Here is a 20,634-nt window from a genome sequence, read left to right as displayed (position 1 = left end):
GTCTCCCTCTCGCCGCCCTTCCCCACAGCGCCTTCCCGCGCGCCCACCGCGCCTGCGCAGCAGCCTCGGCCGCCGTCGCCACGCCGGGGAGCTGCGTCGCCTAGCAACGCGGCGCCTGCCGCGACAGGCGCGGAGGTCGCGGCGGCGGCGGCGGGTGAGCGCCGGTGCGCCGGGCCGCCCTTGGGGCGGCGGAGCTGTGGCCTGGCGCGGGGGTGAGGTCTGTGAGGTAAAAATGGTACGAGAGGTAAAAAAGAGCAACAAGGCCACGGGCAGGGGGCTGGCTGCGAGGCCAGGAGCCGGGTCAGCGGTGCCGTGAGGTGGCCTGGCTGGCAGGGCGCGACGCCCTCATCCCGCCCGGGCCCAGCGCTGCTCCGTGTGAGGGGCGGTGGCGGTGACAGCGCTGCCGCTCTGGTCACCCAGAGGTGGAAGGCCGGCTCGAGCCGTAAGTCGAGGAGCACACGGTTGGCTGTGGTAGCGGGAGGAACAACTATCACGGAAACAGAACAGCGTTATAAGCAGTGGCTCCTCTTTGCCACAGCCAGCGTCAAAGGGCGTCGCCTCGCCCTCTGCCAGCCCCCTCTCCGCTGCCGAGCCACGCCGCAGGGCTTCCTGCTGTACCGATAAGGGCGTTGAGATCGCAGCGGAGCAGCTTCAGCCCCAAAGGGGTTGCTAATGTCATCCTTGCTTTATGTATCACAGGCTTCCTCGTCTACAATAAACTAAGCTGGCAGAACAGTTCAGTGGGGTTTGTTGCTACGGCCGTATTTTTTCCTCAGTTCAGCTTGAAATTTGTGATTACTGCCGTTCATTTTGAAGCTATTCTTTGTACATCATGGGCAGTCCACTGGGGGTGAGATGAGGCTGACAGGAGAGGGGCATAGTTGGTGGTTTATGGATCCAGAGTTAACTTCTGTGCCTGGAATACATGTTAAGCTGTCTCCCATGGTAGGCCTAGGAGAAAACAAGTGAAATTGTAGGTTTCTCTTCTGCTATTGATGAGGCTGTATCTGCTCAGAAATATTATTCAAGTTCTTGTACATGTCTGTTTGTAGAGCCACATGAGTCTTGTAAAATCGGCTGAAGATTATCAATGGAGCATCATGATTTTTACAAGGTATGATTCTGCATCTTTTAAAATAAGGCAGAAGGGTAGGGAGAAATGGAGGAATAGATAGATAAGCCCATTCCCTGTATAAAAGTAATATAGTCTTGTTTATATTCAGTGTTCTGGAAGGCAAGGTTAGCCTTTGGGATTGTTTTTAATTATATTGAAGTAAAAATGTATTTGGACATGCCAAACTTTTATAGTCCATAATGAGTTTATTGCGTATAATAATTATGGGCTCAGTAATTAAAACTTAAAAATTACTGCTATTTTATTTAATATAAATGATAAATCAAAGATTTCATTTGACTTTTTATAAGTTAAAACTCGGATGTGTGAGAAACATCAATCTTAAATTTCATATTATGGTAATTGTATGTTAGGCTTCAAGTACGGGAGTTGCATGTGTATAAAAGCCTTTGACAAGTCAAAAATATTGGCTAAGAGCAGAATTTCTTTTAACTTAGTATAATATATATGTTTTTAAATCATTTATAACAATAATTATTCAAGTTGTGTTTGGTTTTTTTTTCTTTTTAGGGCCATTCCTCCAAACGAGAGACGATAGCAGTTTCTGCAGTTGCTTTACAGGATCATATAATACACAGTCATCAGCTCCAGGATCTTTCATTAGCAGATCCTTTTAAGTCAAGGACAAGGAGTACCAAGAACATTTACAAACCCGTGAACAAAGAAATGGTCAGAGCAGTAGTAGATACCGGACTAAGAAAAAAGAGCACTCACCACAAAAACAAGGAAGATGCAGAAAAGGAGTACGTTCTTGATCCCAGTCCTCCACAGCTAACATTAGGTAAACCATTATATTCTGATTTGTGAATTTTTGTTTTTATTTAAAATAAACTAAAATGAGGAACCTAAGCTGTCTGTTGAATAAGATAATTTAATGCTAAACAGCATAAAATCTTGTTTTAAAATTTGTCAAAATTCAGCAGTTTACGCCATCATGTAAACAATGGAATTGCCATCAGTGGCTTGAATGTGTCTTTTCATATCTGAAATGTATTAAAAAATGTTATTCTTGTGACAATGAAGGTAAAAATGAAGAAGCTAGTGCATCTTGATGAAGAATTCTTCATTAAAAGGCAGGAAGTCTTTTACACTTTTTTTAATATGTTTTGTATATTGACTGTCATAACTTTCTTTACCTTATATTCTCAAGTAAACATCAGTGATTTTGATATTGTATTTATTTGGGGGAATGTTTTAGTATTAAGATTTTTTCCAAGTCTATTTGAAATATTTTTTTTTTAATTCCTTATTTAGAAAAAAGACATTTACTAGTGCTGCATTAAATGTATTCTTTGTTAATATATACCCACCTTTACTCAAAGTTAAAAAGGTTTGTTTTTACAATGGTCCTGGGGCTAAATGCGGGAAGAATTAACACCTGTAGTTAAATACCTTTTTCAAATTTAGAAGCAAACATGCAACAAGATAAAAGTCACAGATGTGAGGGCTTGGAATGATGCCTGGTGAGAAAACTCACTTTTAAACAGTAGTATAATAATACAGTTGTACAGCAGCGACAGACAATATTGCTTAAAAAAACAAAGCCAGGGAGCATCTTAACAGACCAGGAGTCCCTATGTGCTTTCTGCCTATCAGTTTCAGTCCTGTATTTCCCTTTTGTAAAGGTTTCTACAGTATTCTTGACATGAACATCTTCTTGTCTCCATCCTTTCGGTTGTCTTGATTAGGCATTTCTTAAAGGACCTTCTGGCTCCACGGTTTGCAGTTTTTAAGCATAATAAACTTACTTTCATCATCATTAATAATTGTTTTATTTATTCTTTTTCATAAAAATGCCCTTAGGCCTCTCTGAAGATCATGTTGCCTTTGCTATAGTAACTGTCACAGTAGTCCCAGCTCTAAAGAGAACCGTGTAGATCAATGAGGCTCCATACAAGCACAGGCATCTGCCTTTTGGAATCAGCTGAAGGTTAAGAGGGTAACTTAAGATAATACACAACAAGTGAGTGTAACAAGTGATAGGACAAAGGTAGTAAGACGAGGTGATTATTACTATGTTTACATGGTTATAGTTCTAAAGATGGGAGGGTTTTTTCTTTGGTTCGTTTTGAAGAGGAATTTGAAAGGAGAGGATAGTGGGGGGAAAAAACAGCAGAGAGGTACTAGGGTTAACACAAATATAAATAATGAGTGATTATGGAAGCTAAAGGTTGTGGTGAAAAAATGCAGCCCAAGTGCGAGCATGTTCTCTGCAGTTATAAGAAAGATGAAGTATTTTCTCTTTAAATCACAGCATTGACTGAAATGTCCCATATGAATGCTTGTGCAAGTGATTCAAAAGAATGTGCTGAAAGATTTTTAAAAAATTGCAATTGTTTCTGGGTTTTGCTTATTAGTTTTTAACCTATAGTCTCACGTTATTTTAAAATGCTTGTCTCAAGCTTTCTCTTCTTAATAAGAATTGTGTGGTTTAAACCTTACAGCTGTGAAACAACTTTGAAAATGTAATTTAATGCAACTTTTTCTTCTTGAATTTGTGGATAATCAAACAAAATCTCACAGGCCTCTATCATTAAATTTTTCTCAATAGGGACTTGAGTCCTAAAATCCAATAATAATAGTTTAAAGGTTAATGTATGTAATCACTTTGCTAATGTTCATTTTAGGATAACTAACTCACTTGGTTGTAAATGGGTGTGTCAGTAAATGGGTTGGGCTTGTAAACTTGATGCATAAGGATGAAAACTCTTGGATGTGTTGAGCTGTGATAAAGGCAGGCTTTCATTGCTTGTATTTATTCAAAGTGCTGCTTTGAGAATATCTTCATAGAGCCTTTTGCTTCAACCACATATCCCTTCTTGTGTGTCCTGCTGCCAGTTTTCCTTCATCAACTATGTTGTATAAAAGCTTTCCTTCTAAACACCTGTATAACCTGTCCCTCACAAATATCCCATCTGGTTCATATTATTTAGAAGTTAGGTTTTGCCGCCAATCTCTTCCTATTTGGCAGCTTTAATCATCCATTTGTGAAAGTTTTAAATAAGCATTTTTTCTTACCCTGGGGGTATGCAAAAGGCTTTCCACAAAGCCATCTCATTGTGTTCCTTAAAACGGTCTCTGACCACAGTGCTTGGAAGAAAATCAAGGGTAGGCATTTTTTATGTTGTGATACTGTCTTTTGTGCTGTGACTGGTTTGCTATCTTGTTCACTCCCTGTGTATCCAGATTTTCTCATCATAAAGACCATCGCTTGATTATATTGGACTATCAAAACAGGATCTTGTTTCCTTACTCATTCACTGATACTCTTAGATATTACTGTCAGATGAAACTTTATATGTGTTTTTACTGAAACTTTTATCATGTATTTTATAATTTGATTCTTCTTTTGTAGCAGAAACACTGATCTGTGCAATATATGCTCTTCAAGAGTTGAATGGTCAAGAGGGAAAGCACTCCTGGTTGGGAAAAATTCCTTGTCACTCAGCTACCAATTTCAGCAATTCATGTGTAAGCTTTAAGCAAAATACATGTTCTGAACTAGTTTTTAGACTCTAAAAGGCAGAATCCTTCATATTTCTCTTAAAGCTCATATTATTTTTCACCATCAAGAGCACCAGATAAAAGCATTTTACTGCACCAAAATTGATAGACAATGCTATTTTATGTTAATACAGTGTATATTTTACATTCTGAAATTACAATGCCGTAAATACATAACGTATGCACTTCGCTGCTTGACACGGAGTGGTTTGAATTCTAGCCCATAGCCTGCAGGCAGAGCTGTGAGCTCCCGCACGTGCGGAGGTGCTGTATTTGTGTCTGGGTATCGAGTTGTCCAGGAACTGAAACAGCATGCCTCTAAGACAATTCATATATGACCACCGATGTAATCTGCAGCATTCATTGATTCAAATTTTCTTTTGATACTTAGGTTTACATGCATTGCTTACCTTTGACTTGATACCTTTACAAGGGTAACAAAAGTAACAAGGTGGGGTCTATGTGAGCCAAACCATGTGTAGAGAAAGCACTTTCCACGTTGTTCCAAAAGCATAAACTGACCCAGCTTGAAATCTCAAAGCCATCCTGTTGTTCTAAGATATGGAATCAAACTGATTTACATTTGAAAGATGTCATGACCTCACAAGGAAGTAGGTTAGGCAGATAGATAGTTCAACTAAAGGGAAGAAAGTATTCCTTATAATTCCTTTAGTACCTCACAAAAGTTCTTTAAAAAGATCAAAGACAGTTTTGTGCAAATTTTAAATGATTAACGATATACATCTGTAGATGGATGAGCTCAGGAGCAGAATTTTTGTCTCAAAAATTAACAAATCCTATCCTAGAATAATGAGATACTTGAGCAAGTGGATCACCAAAACCCCATTCTTTGGTTTGTTAGGATTGCTTTTCTCTTCATGACTAACTATGGGTTATAGTATAGTATAGTGGGTTTGGATATACAAGCTGTCTGATGGGGTTTTGAAAGCTTATATAGAACAAGTAAGTGCTGCTTATTAATGTCTGGTTTACGCAAAGATTTTGGTATGAATGAGAGTTGACCCTTTCCTTCCCATTTAGAACTAAAACTCTCATCTAGGTGTCATCAGCTTGCATTCTAACTATTGCATGTCCTTCTTCCTTTCTTGTTTTAGCAAATACCATTGAGGCCTCATCATGGACTCATGTTATTGGCTTACTACGCATACCTTGGACATTCCTCCATTGACTTTAGTCAGTTCACACAAGCTGCTTCCTCTGGTCTTCAAAGATGACACAGATCTATTCTTTGCTGTACCTGCTAGCATCTTTCTTTACTACTGAGATACTGACACTGGACTTTATCTGCCATTTGTGGGGGCAGGAGGGAATATTGTAAATATTTTCACTGATTCCTTCTTTGAGAAGGCAGAGATTTCACATGGACACACAGCAAGGCACCTCACAGTTATCATTTGAGATCGACAAGCTCAGCTATCACAGTGACACTATCACTGGTGTCTTGTGACCATCTCTTTGTTTCTTTATGCTCTTTATTTCTCTTGCATCCATCACAGTCTCATTACACTTCAATATTTTGCACCAGCAACGGTTTTTTTCTTATACCACTTTATTCATTTTTATTTTAAGAATACAAAAATGCAATGTTGAAGAAACCTTCACAAATTAATTCTAACAGAGATTTTTTTATACTGATGATTTGAAATTACATTATTGTGCATTGTTACATTGTCTAGTTAATAATACCCATCTTAATGGCTGTGAGAAGGTATCAAAGTAAATTCAAATTACTCGGCAAATAAAAGTTTACATTTAAAAAAATTTCCTGTATAAATCCTGTATGTAAAAGAGGTTCTGACAATTACTGAATAGCTAATTAATAGTAAGAAGTATGTTGCCTACCAGTGGTTTGTCTGATGATAGATTTATATGAAGTATCTGTAAAAAGTATTTTTAAATAAGTGCATCATCGATGCATTTCACATGAAGAAAATTCATTGTCTGCATCTGCCAATGGGTTTTATTCAGTGATTTGTTGTTGTTATTGTCTACAGCTCAGAAATTAGGCCTAGTTGAGCCTCCTTCCTTGCCACTAACTGCTGAAGAATGGGTAAAAATAAAGCAGAGATCCATACAGCATGGAGACTCCATACAGCCTTGTGCAATATGCAGGGAAGAATTTGCACTTCAACCTCAGGTACATGTATAACTGTGTAATTGTGTAGACTACACAATTGTATTTAAAAGTTTTTTTCCAGAGTTACTGCTAAAAATCATTAGCTGTAGGAAGAAAGGAAGGAAAGATTCTACTGTAAGACACCATTTAGCATTTAATAGGTGGACCCAGCTATCAGTGGCCAACTCTGAAAGTATTTTGGACATGACATGGGAGAGAAAGGTTGGTAGTGTTTGTTCACTTCTGAAGTTATGACAGTAGAGGAGAAGGTAATCGGCCTTTTTATCTGTTCTTGCAGAGCAGGTATGGGCTATTTTCTGCTTCATTTAAACAACTGTTAGGTATGATCCTAGCCTTCATTCATCAGAATGGTAAATATTCACTAATTATACAATTTAAGATTGTTAATTTTGTTTTCTCACAAGTTTTGCTAATTGCAGTTTAGTTCAATAGTTATTTCTATTTGGAAAATGGAAATAGGTGTGCTCAATACCAGTCAGTCACTTCCTTAGCTTATCTGAAGAAATGCTTGCATTTTACCTTGACGGCTTTATTCAGTTCATGTGTGTAGCATAAGCATAAATACATCATGCTCTATTAGATTCTATCATCTATCATCTTGAAAATATTAAGCAAAAGGAACAAGGGACTGATTGAAGAGGAGTGCTGCTTCAGAGAGGTGATGATGGTAATTGGAAGAATTATCCCAACTGCTTGCAAGTTTCTTTCCACAGTGCATTTTAGGGTGCTTTTTTCCTGCCTGTTCTCCCTTTTAATTTTTCATGAAGACTTTTTACAGCCAAGTCTGTGATGTGAATCAAGGTCTTTTGATAACCTTAGATACAGGGCTTTTGCTTCCTTTTACATCAACATTAACTGAAGGTGTACAATTGTCCACAGACAGGTGGGATGGATCTGGCAAAAGACCATTCTGCCAATTTCTGGCTACCCTCAAAGTCTAAAGCTTGACAAGAGAGAGCAAAAGACAGCACTCATTAAAAAGGTTACTTTAGATTTGGCACAAAAAGGGAAATGCCTCTGGAATTCTTTTTGTCCTCAGTGTTTCGTTAGCTTTCCTCCCTCAAGGGAAAAAAAGCCACTGTATCTGAAAGCTTTCCCTTCAGCTGGCTGCTAGCCATTAATCCTTTTGTGTTTGCCAGCTCAATAGTGCACACTACTTGTTCTGGTTTTCACTCCTTTCCCAGTTTTTCCTTCCTCTAAGAGCCAACTGCCTTTTTTGTCCAACTCTGTATCTTTTGTCAGGATGGAGATCATCAGCATTTGGTGGGAATTTAGGTCAGATAAAGGTGAAGTTTTCTTGTAGCCTGTGAACATGCTTTCTCTTTTGTTTTTTTGTATGTGTGAAATGCTGCATTTGATGTATATCACTTCTTGAAATTTAACGTCTCTGTGGGGAAAAGGGAAAAAAATTAATCAGCTTTCATTTTAAGTACTTGTTTTATAATATTTTCCTCCAGTCAGTAGCAGTTGGCATTTCTTGCTTTCTGCCACTCCATGTGTTGTTAACACAAAATTCACATATTGGTTTAAGATGTAATATATTAAGTAATTTCTATAGAAGACTAATTTTATTTTCACCAGAAAGACTGTCGTAGTGACATAAAGAAACTGATGACCTTTCAGGCAGTCAGAATTTTTCTTGTCAGCATTTTTTACTTTTCAGCTTTTAGAATGGTTTAAAGTCAGTTTGGTTCAGTTTTTTTTTCCTTTGAAAAACAGGTGCTGCTTTCATGTTCCCATGTATTCCATAAAGTGAGTACATTTTTATATAACTATTCAAGCACATAATACATGAGTATTTTAATTAAACTACTTAAGTGAATATCTTAATGAATTAAATGTAATCATCTTGAAAAGTAATTTTTATTCCAGATTTTTATGGTAAGAAGTATAATTTAAGGCTATTTTATGATGAAGCACTTTATTCCATTTTATTACTTTTTTTAAAACCATATGGGAAAACATAGTTTGTAACTGAGCTATACGTTTGTATACTAAGCGGGAATAGTTTAATTCATGAAATTTCATGCAAATATGTGGAGATTTACAAAATTCTCTTAACATTTTAATTATAAATATATACATCTTGTAGAGCGTTCATGGATTGATGAATAAACTGGTTTTACATTCTGTAATCTATCCTGTTTCATCTGTTCCAATGATATGAAATATATTGTAAGTAATTGTAATTATTTTTTCAGGCATGCCTGAAAGCCTTTGAAAAATTTACAGGTAAAAAGTCTTGTCCTATGTGTAGAAAAGAGCAGTATCAGACCAGAGTAATACATGATGGAGCACGCTTGTTTAAAATAAAGTGCGCTATTAGGTAAGCCTTACTTCTGCTCCAGGTGTTGTCACTGGACAATATTTATTTCTAAATAATGTTCCAAATGTGTTAAAACTTTAATATAAGAAGAAACTAGACAGAATGAATGCACTACAAAAGTTAAAGTTTAAAAAAAAAAAGCATAAAATGATTGTTTCATATAAATAGTAAAATTATATAAATTTGAGTTTCCTCTTCTTGAACAAAATTGTGTCTTACAGAATTCAAGCTTCCTGGAGGGGATATATTGTTAGAAAATGGTATAAAAACTTGAGAAAAACAGTGCCTCCTAAAGATAGCAAATTAAGAAAGCAATTCTTTGAGAAGAAGGTATGTTGCATTTGCTTCTTTGGTCTGATTCAGCTCCCTTAAATCAAAACTCCTGAATATCAGCTCTCTACCTTTTCATTTATTCCATCTTACTCATATCAAACAGGCAGCACTGGAGGCACTCAGTTGTTTTGTTAGTCTGTTCATTCCATCCTCTTTACAATGTAGAAGTAAGGAAAATAATTTAAATATTTGATTTTAAAGCCTGCCTTTTGCCTAGGCCAACAATAGTGGGCTTTTTGTGAGGCTCTGTATTTCCCTTCTCTTTTTGATAAATCACAGTAATCTGTTCTCCTATAGAATTATATGAAGGGGGTATAGTAAGGGGAGAAACAAATCCATAAACAATCATAATTCCTTTTCACTGTCATTGTTCTCTCACTGGCCACTGAACTGGATAGTTCCATTCCATAGCTTTGCCCTTCTCTAACTTCTGCTCAGATGCAAGTCAGACTGTAATAAATTAGGGTCCTGACCCCATACAAATGAGGCCAAATTAGGTGCAAGCATTTTGCAGTGACTCTACTTGCCTTTAAGCACACAGCTGCTGCAGAGTCCCTGTGCAATCCTCAAGTCCTCCTTTGCCAACTTCCAGTCTTCCCCCGGTTTAGTAACAGCCAGCCTGGCTCAGCTTTTCAGTAACAAAAACTGCTCTGACACATCCTCAGCAATTACCAAACCGTCCCTCAGGGAGCGAGAGAAGCCATCTTCCAGTCCAGATTACCGAACAGCCTGGTTAACAGAGATTAACAAAGCCACACAAGACAGCCATTTAAATGTAGCTAATGCATGCAACTAGGAAAATACCCGAGTTGCAAGCTAAATCAGTGGTAGGTTTAAACCAATACTTAAATCGGTTTGTTTTTTTTTAAATCACTGCTTTAGTTAAACAAAAGAGTGCTTGCAGAAAAAGGCTTGTTACTGTCTGTCATTGTTTCTCGTGCTTACTTGGTTGTATCCTGTTGGAGGAGAGCTTTGGAGGCAAAGACCCTCTCTTGCTGTATTATGCATTTCTGTATGATAGCGAGATTGGTACCCTAGAGGTGATGTGGCAGACTGTTGCAACAAAACTGGTACTGGTGTTCTGCTTGTGTGGTAACAGTGGCAGGGGAGAGAGAGGAAATACTGTTCTCAGCCTTAACGCTGAGATAGCTTGCTGGTTGCTATGCTACCTTTGTAATCAATGCAAAGTCCTTCCCTGAAACAGAGGAGATGAATATGGAGGTAACTGAAGAAAGCTAATGTTACACTTGAAAGTGCTCAGACACTTAAGTTTGGAAGAAGTGAATCATTCGGTGGATTGTGACTGTCCTCAAGTAGCATGATGAGAACAGACCACAGAAACACTTAGATTTTTCTGCGTGGAGGACTGGGGAAACAGTCGTATGCTTCTTTCCCAATAAGGTTGTCAGTTTTCTGTGGGCTCAAGATACCATGCTTAGCTATAAACAGGGTCTCAGTAAAGAGAAGTTGAAGAAGGCTTCTGAATATGCTGAAAGTCACAGCTGAGTGTCATTTGTTAAAATTTCTCTCACCGAACTGCAGATGGCTACAGTAGCAGTCTACCAAGCTACCTACAATGGGCTAGGCTTTTAGGGCCCCGATCTTAGGTACCTGTTTTAGGGAGAAACAGCCTGATAGACCGCCCGCATTTCATCATGTGATTATAAGCCATGGGAAGGTCTTCATTTAACATAGTTTCCATATATAGTCCACAGCATTAGGAAATCATTCTCGTATGTTACACTTCAGGATTTTGCAGGGAGCAAAATGGGCACTACTTTTTCACCTTCTATTAAGAATAAATTTATAAAGTCTTCTCATCTGGATTAGCCAGGTTTAAATGAATTCAGTACCAATTCTGATTAAGGGATATATACTTATTTTTCTTAGCGGCTTTCAAGCGGGAATTGTAGATGAGTTTTCCTGCTGTTCTCTCTTATACTTTTAAGTGTTGGTTAATGAAAACACTAAAGAAATTTTTCACAAGGAGCTATCCATTTCCAGATGCTAAAAAGCTTTTCTGAAATAAATTTTGCCTCTCAAACTTGTGCTGTGCTTTTAAAATGTCACTCCCTAAACATTAGCATAATCAAATGGCATCACAATTGGGAAAAAAAAACCTCTAATTTTTAATAACCCTGCCTCCTCTGGAAGGATCATAAAGGCTAAACGTCAAGTTTCATACGCTTAAATAAATATCACAAAATAAAAAAAAAGGTCTGAAATATTAGTATTAGGAAGGACACATATTACTTGTTTCAGGGTGCCACAGTAGCCCTTATTACACCTATCATTAAAATTGTTAATAATCTAGATCAAAGGAGATAAGAAAGGTCACTGAAACCAAAGTAGGCTACTTTTTAGCACTCCTATACACAGAAAGCAGGGTGTTGCTTCAGCATGTTAGGTACTGAATTTCTTTGATCCTGCCTATAAATGTCACTTCTGTATGTCATTTAATTGTGGTATAGTCTTTTATTGGTGCAATTAAATCTTTTCAAATGCATTACATTATCTCCAGCTTTGCTAAAAATCTTGCCATTGTTTAGGAAGCGAAGTAAGTCATTGTGAAATGATGTAGTTGACTTTAGTTTCTTCTTCCCCCCTCCACATGATTTCTCCCAACGATTTTAATTTAAAGGTCACCAAACAGTATAATGGTCCTGGAATTTGTTTAGTCGTTTGACTTCCTTTATCACATGGAGATGGTAAACATTCTGTTGCTAACTTGAAGTGGCTCCAAGCAGCAAAACTAGGAGGATATTAAACCAGTAAAAGCTTATCAACTGATTCATTGATATGCTGTAAATTCCAGCCTTTTCATTTTACTTTTGAGGGTTGCCATAAGTCAACACATTAGTAAGCAATTTGCTGACATTGGATCACTTAAAAAGGCTTCCCTGTGGACAAAGTTCACCTCGGTGCTTTGTTTCATCGTTTTATTTTATCATAGTCTTGTGCTGCTGTACAGATGACTGATGTAGTTTTGCATACCGATAGAGTATTTCAAATATTCAGTTTATACCATTCTATTCAAGTTTTAAGAAGTCACAGACATAAACTATAGAGGTATGATGTTTTCAGAAATAAATTCAATTAATCAGCTTCAGTTGTTCCAGGAAGAAAAAGGTTATTCAGTATTATGCATTAAAACACAGCAGGATTTAATATTTAAGTCCTAGAACATGTTAACACTAACAAATTATACAAAATGCTTATTTCCTTTCTGTTCACATTGATAGTTTGCACTGATTTGCCAGTTAGTAAAAATTTTGGGTTAAATTTCAGTTACACTTTTTTTTCTTCCCAACCTTAGATTTTATTTGCTGATTGATGGATATGGGTTGGGTTAGCTCATACTGCAGAAAATAGAGGAGTAGCTCAAAGCAGATAGTATCTTAGCAGCAGGGGAACTTAATAGATCACTGTCTCAGGCAGGAGAAGAGTTTTTCTGTCGTAATTTTTACAGTTTCTGCTCAAGGAGGCTCATGAGAGGACTTTCAGGATCACTTAGTGAAATGGGGAAGAGAAACACAAGCGCAAGGTCAGGGAAGAAACGGAGGGCTTCTCCCTGCTGAGGGAAAAAGGAGCAAGCAGCACAGGCACAGACAGAAAGGGACCACTGCTTGCCTAATGCAACCCCAGCCCCTCTCTGCCCCCTGCTTTCAGCTCTCCTCCTTGGTTAGTTTTCCTCAGCAGCCTGTCTCGTCATAGTATAGTTCACAAAGACAGGCCAAGTCCTAGAACTGACCACATACTGTCTGTGTTGCTCTCACGTTCACAGAAATAGACACTGGATAAGGGCAGAGTTAAAACATGGTTGCTTTTCCTCAAATTTTGGGTCCTGAGAGGCCATTAGAAAGCATCATCATTGCTGCTCTAGCTTTCTATTACATCCCCCTAGCTTTCTTATGAAAACAGTTCAGGTGTGTTCAAGTTTGATACCAATATAAATGAAGACCAAGCATAAACCAGGACCAAAAGTGTTTTCAAACAGATCAACCTTTGCTTGATGTTGAACGGAAACCGTGAATTATAGAAGGTTTAGGTGTAATCTTACCCTGTTCTTCCTGAAGTCAGATTTTAAAATTAAGAGTAAGTCAGTAAGAGCAGTTAAAATTGCAGTGTGGAATAGATTCAGTTCTAGAACCTAGGTAACAACAGTTCAGATAAAACTTACTAGGACTGTTATTGCTTAATTAAATACATAATCACATTAAAATATTAAAGACATTACCTGTTTAAAGACATTACCTCCTTAAAGTGTAGTGCATTAGTATTTCATGTCTCATTCAGGAAGCCCCCAGTGTCATCATTTGGGATTGTTTGGAGACCACAAAGTGTAAATATTGAAGGAGGCCTGTGGTGGGATTCTTGTTTGTTTGTTTTTTGTTTTACACATACCACTGAAGGTCAGTGTGCATGTTTGCGTGGGATAGAATCAGATTTTTTTCTTTCTTGTCAGTGAACAGTCACAAGGGGAGCACAAGATTACCCATCTGCTCTTTGCTAGACATAGAATTCTCTCTCAGAGTACAGAAGGGGCTGCTGCTTTTCCTTTCACATTGTGATTTAAATACGTACACTACACAAGGGGTCTCCGGGGATTTTTTTCCTTTTTTTTTTTTTTTTTTTTAAAAGTTATGTTAAGTTGATACATCAGCATTAACTAACAAGGTAACTAAATCCAATTTGTACTGACAAATGGATACATCCTTTCAATATACTGTTGTGTTAGGGATCATTTGGAAATACAGTAGGTCATAATAGGTCTCAGTTAGTAGTGAATCAGACCATAAATAAAAAGAATACACAGGATCAAACCTAACGTCAAGAAGCAAACAACTTGCCTTACGTGATGGTTTTCACCATTTCCCTTACCTGGATGCTTCTAATGTTTGTGTCTGAAGTCTTTATTGAGAAACATTATGGGTTTCACTGGAAGACACTTTCATACTTGCACATTATATGGACATAACTAAAAAAAACCATATTAATGAGTTTTTTCATAGTTTTAGAAGGAAATGTAGGAAATTCAAAGTTTAAATGAAATCTTAGAATGTTAAGTGAGCTTTTCAGATAGTTTTTGTGGGTTTTTTGTGGGATTTGGGCTCCTGATTCCTTTGGGTCTAGAAAAGTTCACTTTGAATATTCTGATATATGCTATGAAGGGTCACTTTAGAAGTTGTAAGAGAGCACATGTCCTGGTAGAGAAAAGCTACCAAAAAAAAAAAAAAAGTTAAATGAAATAGGAAAGTGTTCCGGTACCATCAGGCTGTCTGACCTTGCCAACAACCCTTCTGCCAGCTCACCTCCAACTTCCCATCCCATCCTCCCTGAAAAGATGGCTCCCTGTTTTCCTATCATGTTTGCACTCACAGGAGATGGATGGAGAGAAAGGCTCACACTGCATGGTCACGGTACAGGTGTTGAAATGTTCCTTAAAACTGCTGAAAGCATTTAGGAGCAGAGTCACAAAAGACAAGTCTAAGATTTGTGTGACTCCCAACAGAACTTTCAGCTATTGTGGTGGCAACGAGAGAAAGTGGCCACAGTGAGTTGGGATTGCACTCAAGCTGATGATTCAGTTTAAGAAAAGCATTCATTGCCTTTAGGTATTTATTTTGCTGAGCACTGATGGGAGCATCTTCAGATACGATGACCAGATTACTTAGGCCTATGTGCGATATGCAGAAACATATTTAAAGCAGTAGGTCATGAAAGTCCATACCAAGGACAACACCTAAGATGCCTCTTCTCTTGTTGGTTGTCATGCCTTTAAGTAACCCCACAGCAGTTGCACTGCTTTCCCATCAAATAACTAATGCTCAGCTAAGTTCTATACTTCCTTTCTCTAACACAGCTGCACCCTCTGTGCTGCACCCACATGGGTTAAGAACAGTACGTCTATCTTGGGAGAGTTCAGTGCTGAAAATCCTGTGTTTTCTCTGAAGGATAACGGTCCATCAGTGGCGTCTGGGGACCTGATGCTTTTAACCTCTAAATCGGCACTGGACACCAGCTGCAAATTGGAACAGGATTCCATAGATCATGCAACTAATCAGGCCCACTTGTCCAATCGCTCACAATTCATCCACATATGAACTACCTATAAGTAACTCCAAATCTAACAGCAGTCGATTTTCTTCTCAGGTTCAAGAGATCAGCAATCAACTGCTGAGTTCTTACAACATCAACCTGGATGAATTTTTTTCTGAGATAGATTCTTCTATAGCTGCAAGTAGAGATGTGTTTCAGCAGTTGGAAGGAAAAGAAATATTAATAAGTGAAACTGACTGGGAGAAGATCCAGATGCAGGTTGGTTGGCGCTTTTTTTTCCTCCTCCTCTTTTTTTTTTTTTTTTTTTTGAAGTAGTTTTGCATTTATAAGCTCTTTTATGCTCTTTTGAGGCATGGCAGTCTTTTCAGCACAATTGAGTGTTTTCCATTTTCTTAAATTTTGGTCCATCTGTTCCAAATCAGAAATATTAAAAAGTTTTTACAGTTCAGAGGTTTACCTCAGCAGCATCTCTCTTCCACTCAGTTAAAGAGCCCAAAGAGGTCGTAGGCAAAATTGAGAATCAAAATGTTAAGAGTTTCTCAAAATACATTACAGTCATAAAATTTGAATATTTGAATTAGCATATTGCTGATATATTTAGCTTCCATTGTTTCACTACAGGTTGGTTGGTTTGTTTTTACTCAGGCATTTCGGCAAGAGATATTTGACTGTCCTATCTGTATCATGCCGCTCAGTCCTCCAGTTCATCCTGCCGGTCTCTTTTCTGGTAACAGCAATCAGTTTTCACGACAGACTGTTCTGCTTTCTTGTTCACATTTGTTTCATGATACCTGCCTTCAAGCATTTGAAGAGTTTTCCTTGGGACAGCGACATATTTGTCCTTTATGTCGCTCATATTATCAAAAGAAAATCCTCAAATGTTGATACATACAGCTCGTAATGGACTACCTCATAGATCATAGCTGACAGCACATGTACTTCCGACTTTGGAGCCTTTTCAGAGCCGGATCTTCCAAGAACAAATGGACAATGGCACTTGCCTTGTATTTAGAGAAATAAAAGTCAGAAGGGTGCTGTTGCTTCCCTTCTATATTCAGTTTCACCTTTGGTCTTGAGCATTTTTATTCTTCCTCCCTCCGTCACTCCCACCTTCCTCCATTTTCATTTCCCCAAAGAGGAGCCCCAGTTGTTTCAGGCATTGTGTTCATTCAGCAATACCCCACTATTAGCCCTCACCTGGTTTTTTTACACCTGATTTGTTGCAGCACAGGTTCCCACTCACAAGGACTGCCACTACTGCAACTGGTAGTTATAGCAAGAAACACTTTTTTTTCCTTTTCCTTCAGCCACTTTTACTAACTAGAACCCTGGCTGCTGCTTCTGCTTGAATGACTCTGACCAACTCCAGAGAGCTGTAGGTAGGTAAAAGTGGCCTTCAAAGGTGCAGGATCATTTCAGAACTTCAGAGAACCTGGAACCACAGCAAGTACTGACCACTTTCAAGAGAAATACACACATGATTATGACTTTTCAGCTATGCATTGCTGAAACTAAGTGAGGTCACCACGGATAATTTATGAGAAAAGTATGAGCACATAAAGACAAAAGTCAGAAGCTAAAACAAAGTGAAATAGCAACATACCAAGGTAACAAGAAAATTTGTCTTGCATAAAAAGGCAATAACCAATCAACTACACAAGTGATAGACAGCTTCCAAATAATACTGACAAGATCAAATTGTGTCATGCTTCAGGTGAGGTGGTGGCCACAATACCAGGTGTATGGGTTTACAGTCGTAAGCTGGAAGCAGGAAAGGCTGTATTAGAGCATTGTGAGATAAAGCGTGTTTTACAGATCGGTTGCTGATCGACTCCGCTTTTGGGCGGCCAGAAAGCTGTCTACAGGGCTCGCAGAGATGGTTGTCTATAACAACTTGTGGAAAATGTCTTGCACTCCAAAGGACTAGGAATTGATAAGCCTAACTTGAAACCGGGGAGGAGGGAAGAAATCCTGGGGAAATGCAGACATTAGTTTCACTTCATTTCCCAGAAAAACTGGTACAAACTACTTCAAAAGAACTAGTATTTGACATGGGATTTGCCAAGAAGAGAATCCTATCAAGCCAATTCAGTTCATTTCTGTAACAGGATACAGTCCTGCGGATGAAGGAGAAAACGTAGTGTCACAAAAAATTAAAGTGCAAAATACACACTTATGTAGGAATAACCATATGTATGAGATGACTCGCATCTTATATATGTAGCAATATAGACACTTTCTGTAGAAAGACATCAATAAATGTAATTGAGAACACAAGTTCAGAATGAATGAGAGATGTTGCAAAAAACAACCACCAAAAAAACCCCAAAAAAAGGTACTGAAGACATGATGTAGTGGAAGGGCTCAAGCTGGGAGGTTTCTGTGTCCGGTTCTGAGCTCTGCATTTCTAGAAACACATGACAGTCCCCACAGGCAGCAAAAAGGACGATGAGGCCTACGTAAGACAGCTGAGGGAAGCGGGGGTCACCTCTGACATAGAAGATAAAGGGAAACGTAACCTTTCAGGTGTGGAAAAAGCTGGTGCAAGCAGAAAGACTTGCCTTACTATGGACGTTTGAGAACCAAATTAAAGCTTACAGCGTGGCAAGGGCCGTTCACATTTGACATTTAGGAAACCTTGGACAATTAAACGCTGGAATATGCTGCCTCGGGACAGCGCAGAAATCACATGGCAGGCAGTCCCTGCCAGGCTGGTGAAACACCAGGAATAACGCAGGTATGTTTGATCCTGTGCAGCTGAACAGCTCCCACATCTCCAGGTCCCTTCCGGCCACGTGACTCTTGAACTTTAAAAACGGCCTAAAAGCTCCCGTGAAATGGAAAGGAAAGTCTGAAGCTGTTTCAGTTTCAAATAGTTCAGGGAACATGGTGGTCAGGTTTTTAATGTATAAAACTTGCCCTTCAGTCAAACTATTAAGCTATTGAAAATGACTTATCTATTACATAATCAGCATACTCGTCTATAAACAAACCCCACTTGCCCAAAGTAGAGGGTTCAAATTAACTGTGCATCTGTCTTAAACACAGGGCTGTAATGCCTCTGAATGTACAGGCATGTCCATCACATACCATACATCACGTATTTTAAAAACCTGACTGTTTGAGAATCTCAAAAGCATGTTAAATTGGGGAGAGGAAGGAAGAAGAGAGGAATGCAACTATTCACACCAACTACTGACAGGATAATTCAGAATGCCACAGAGATTTTTTTTTCTCATTGCTTAAAATAAAATAAAAAAGCAAAACTCCACTATGAATCACACTAACTTTATTGAAAACACAGTACAAACAAAAATCTTCCTACAAAACATTCAGTGTAACATTTCAAACAAAGGAAAACACACAATACCACTGCTTTTCACAAAAAAATTCAACCTGGCTAAGGCGGCGAGTATTTTCATTTAGTTTTGTAACACGGCAAAGTATCCACAACTGAGAACATTGTAAAACATATTTCTGGATGACCCAAAATAAAGCAGGAAGGGTTTGGTGGGGAGAAGGTACGTACACAGAAAATTGTTCTGATTAACACTAAAAGCGTAATTTTTCAGCTATATTTTACCTTGGTCCAAGATACCTCCATGTGAAAGAAACACCAGTTGCTCAAGACTGCGGAGTTTACAAAGCCTTAAGCACAAATCGGACCAAGAGGGGACCGCTGATTCCATTCAACATCTCTCAGCCTCACACACAGTTAAGATTGTGCACAAATTTTTTTTTTTTTGGTAAACTGAAATCTTAACCAGTAACGCTGCAGTGAAAAACCTGACAGTGCACGACAGAAGGCAGCAACATCCATGGAAACGCTAGTTCAGAACTGTATTTTTATGGTCGCCTCACCCCGGTCCCCATGAAGCTGATCCCGTGTGACGAGATGGCCAGCAGCACGCTGAGAATATTCTCAGTCTCCTCAGGGAATTTTAGAGACAAAGCTTCATGAAGACAAGACCAACGCACGTTTTCTGTTTAGGTAACGCAGGGCTGGGTTCCGAACCCCACAAGAAAGTAAAGGAAATCTAGCCATATTTTTTGTGTACAAGTATGTGTTTCATACACTTTAAGATTTCAAATCCATGACCCAAATTATCTTCATTTTCTGTCCATTTGTTTTCAAAGCAATAGAAGTCAGGCCAAAGACGACAAAAATACTTTCAAATCTACCTTTAAAAAATGAAAAGTGGCTCAACTTTGTTTTATTATATAAAGCCAGGGAGGAGAAAGTTACTCACACGGATTTTGTGAATTTAAGTATTTTGGCCCAGACTGGGAAAAACTTATGGTTAGGGGGAAAACAGAAGTCATGTTAATTTTCTCCTTAAACATTTAAACACATCCATCGTATTCACAATACAGGTACCGCCGTCATGCCACTTTTCTGAATGATCATGTTACATGGAGAGAGAAGGTCCAAAACACGCTCGTACACGTGAACTACAAAAGGTACAGGAAACACACGAAGGGTCTTACCTTGGCACCACGCGAAGTTTTACTTTGACTGAAACATGAGAGAGTTACACACTGCCGACAGACCGGAACGGTACGTCTCGATCGCCAATCAAGTAAGGCAGCAAGGCACATCAAGAGCTAGTCTTACTCTACAAATTACAAGGAAGATAAGAGCGGTTCCACAGAACGTCAGCTACTCCAGAGTAACTGCCATCAGCATGGGCTCAAATCGGCTGTACAAGCAGGTTACTCGCTCACTGAGAAGCGGGCCGGTTGCCTCACACTACTGAGAGTTAAGAGCACGTATGTATGCCATGACTAAACCATTTTCATCTCACTCCTAATTCAAACTTACATGAGCTCTCGGTAACTGGTTAGAGGACCCACTCTAACGACAGGATTGTTTTAATGGAATCTCCTGGTAAAAAACAGATCAAGTACAAATGAATGAATAAATAGCAACATCTTCATAATGGAAGAACATTTCTAACTAGGGAATGTCTCTGTATAGACTACATGGGAAAAGAAATATATTAAAATCAAAGCAAGTGCCCTGATACTTCAATATGGAAGCACTGACTTTGTAAGGAATGCAAAATAAAGCACTGTTCACGAAAGGAGCTTCATCCAGTGATGCTGACTATGAAACTT

The 20,634-nt window shown here is 38.6% G+C and overlaps 1 protein-coding gene across 1 annotated transcript; it reads left to right on the top strand.

The window, feature by feature from the left end:
* Positions 1-1,051: 1,051 nt before the first annotated feature.
* On the top strand, positions 1,052-16,512 carry RNF32 (ring finger protein 32). Its single transcript, XM_050892341.1, has 8 exons — positions 1,052-1,114; positions 1,646-1,916; positions 6,655-6,797; positions 8,517-8,549; positions 8,999-9,123; positions 9,345-9,453; positions 15,610-15,774; positions 16,162-16,512. The coding sequence occupies exons 1-8, from the start codon at positions 1,091-1,093 to the stop codon at positions 16,399-16,401; spliced, it is 1,110 nt and encodes a 369-aa protein (XP_050748298.1). The 5' UTR covers positions 1,052-1,090; the 3' UTR covers positions 16,402-16,512.
* The last annotated feature ends 4,122 nt before the right edge of the window (positions 16,513-20,634 follow it).

This window comes from Gymnogyps californianus, chromosome 2 (genome assembly GCF_018139145.2).
Source record: "Gymnogyps californianus isolate 813 chromosome 2, ASM1813914v2, whole genome shotgun sequence".
Taxonomy (NCBI): Eukaryota; Metazoa; Chordata; class Aves; order Accipitriformes; family Cathartidae; genus Gymnogyps; species Gymnogyps californianus.
This window is presented reverse-complemented; position numbering and strand designations above follow the sequence as displayed.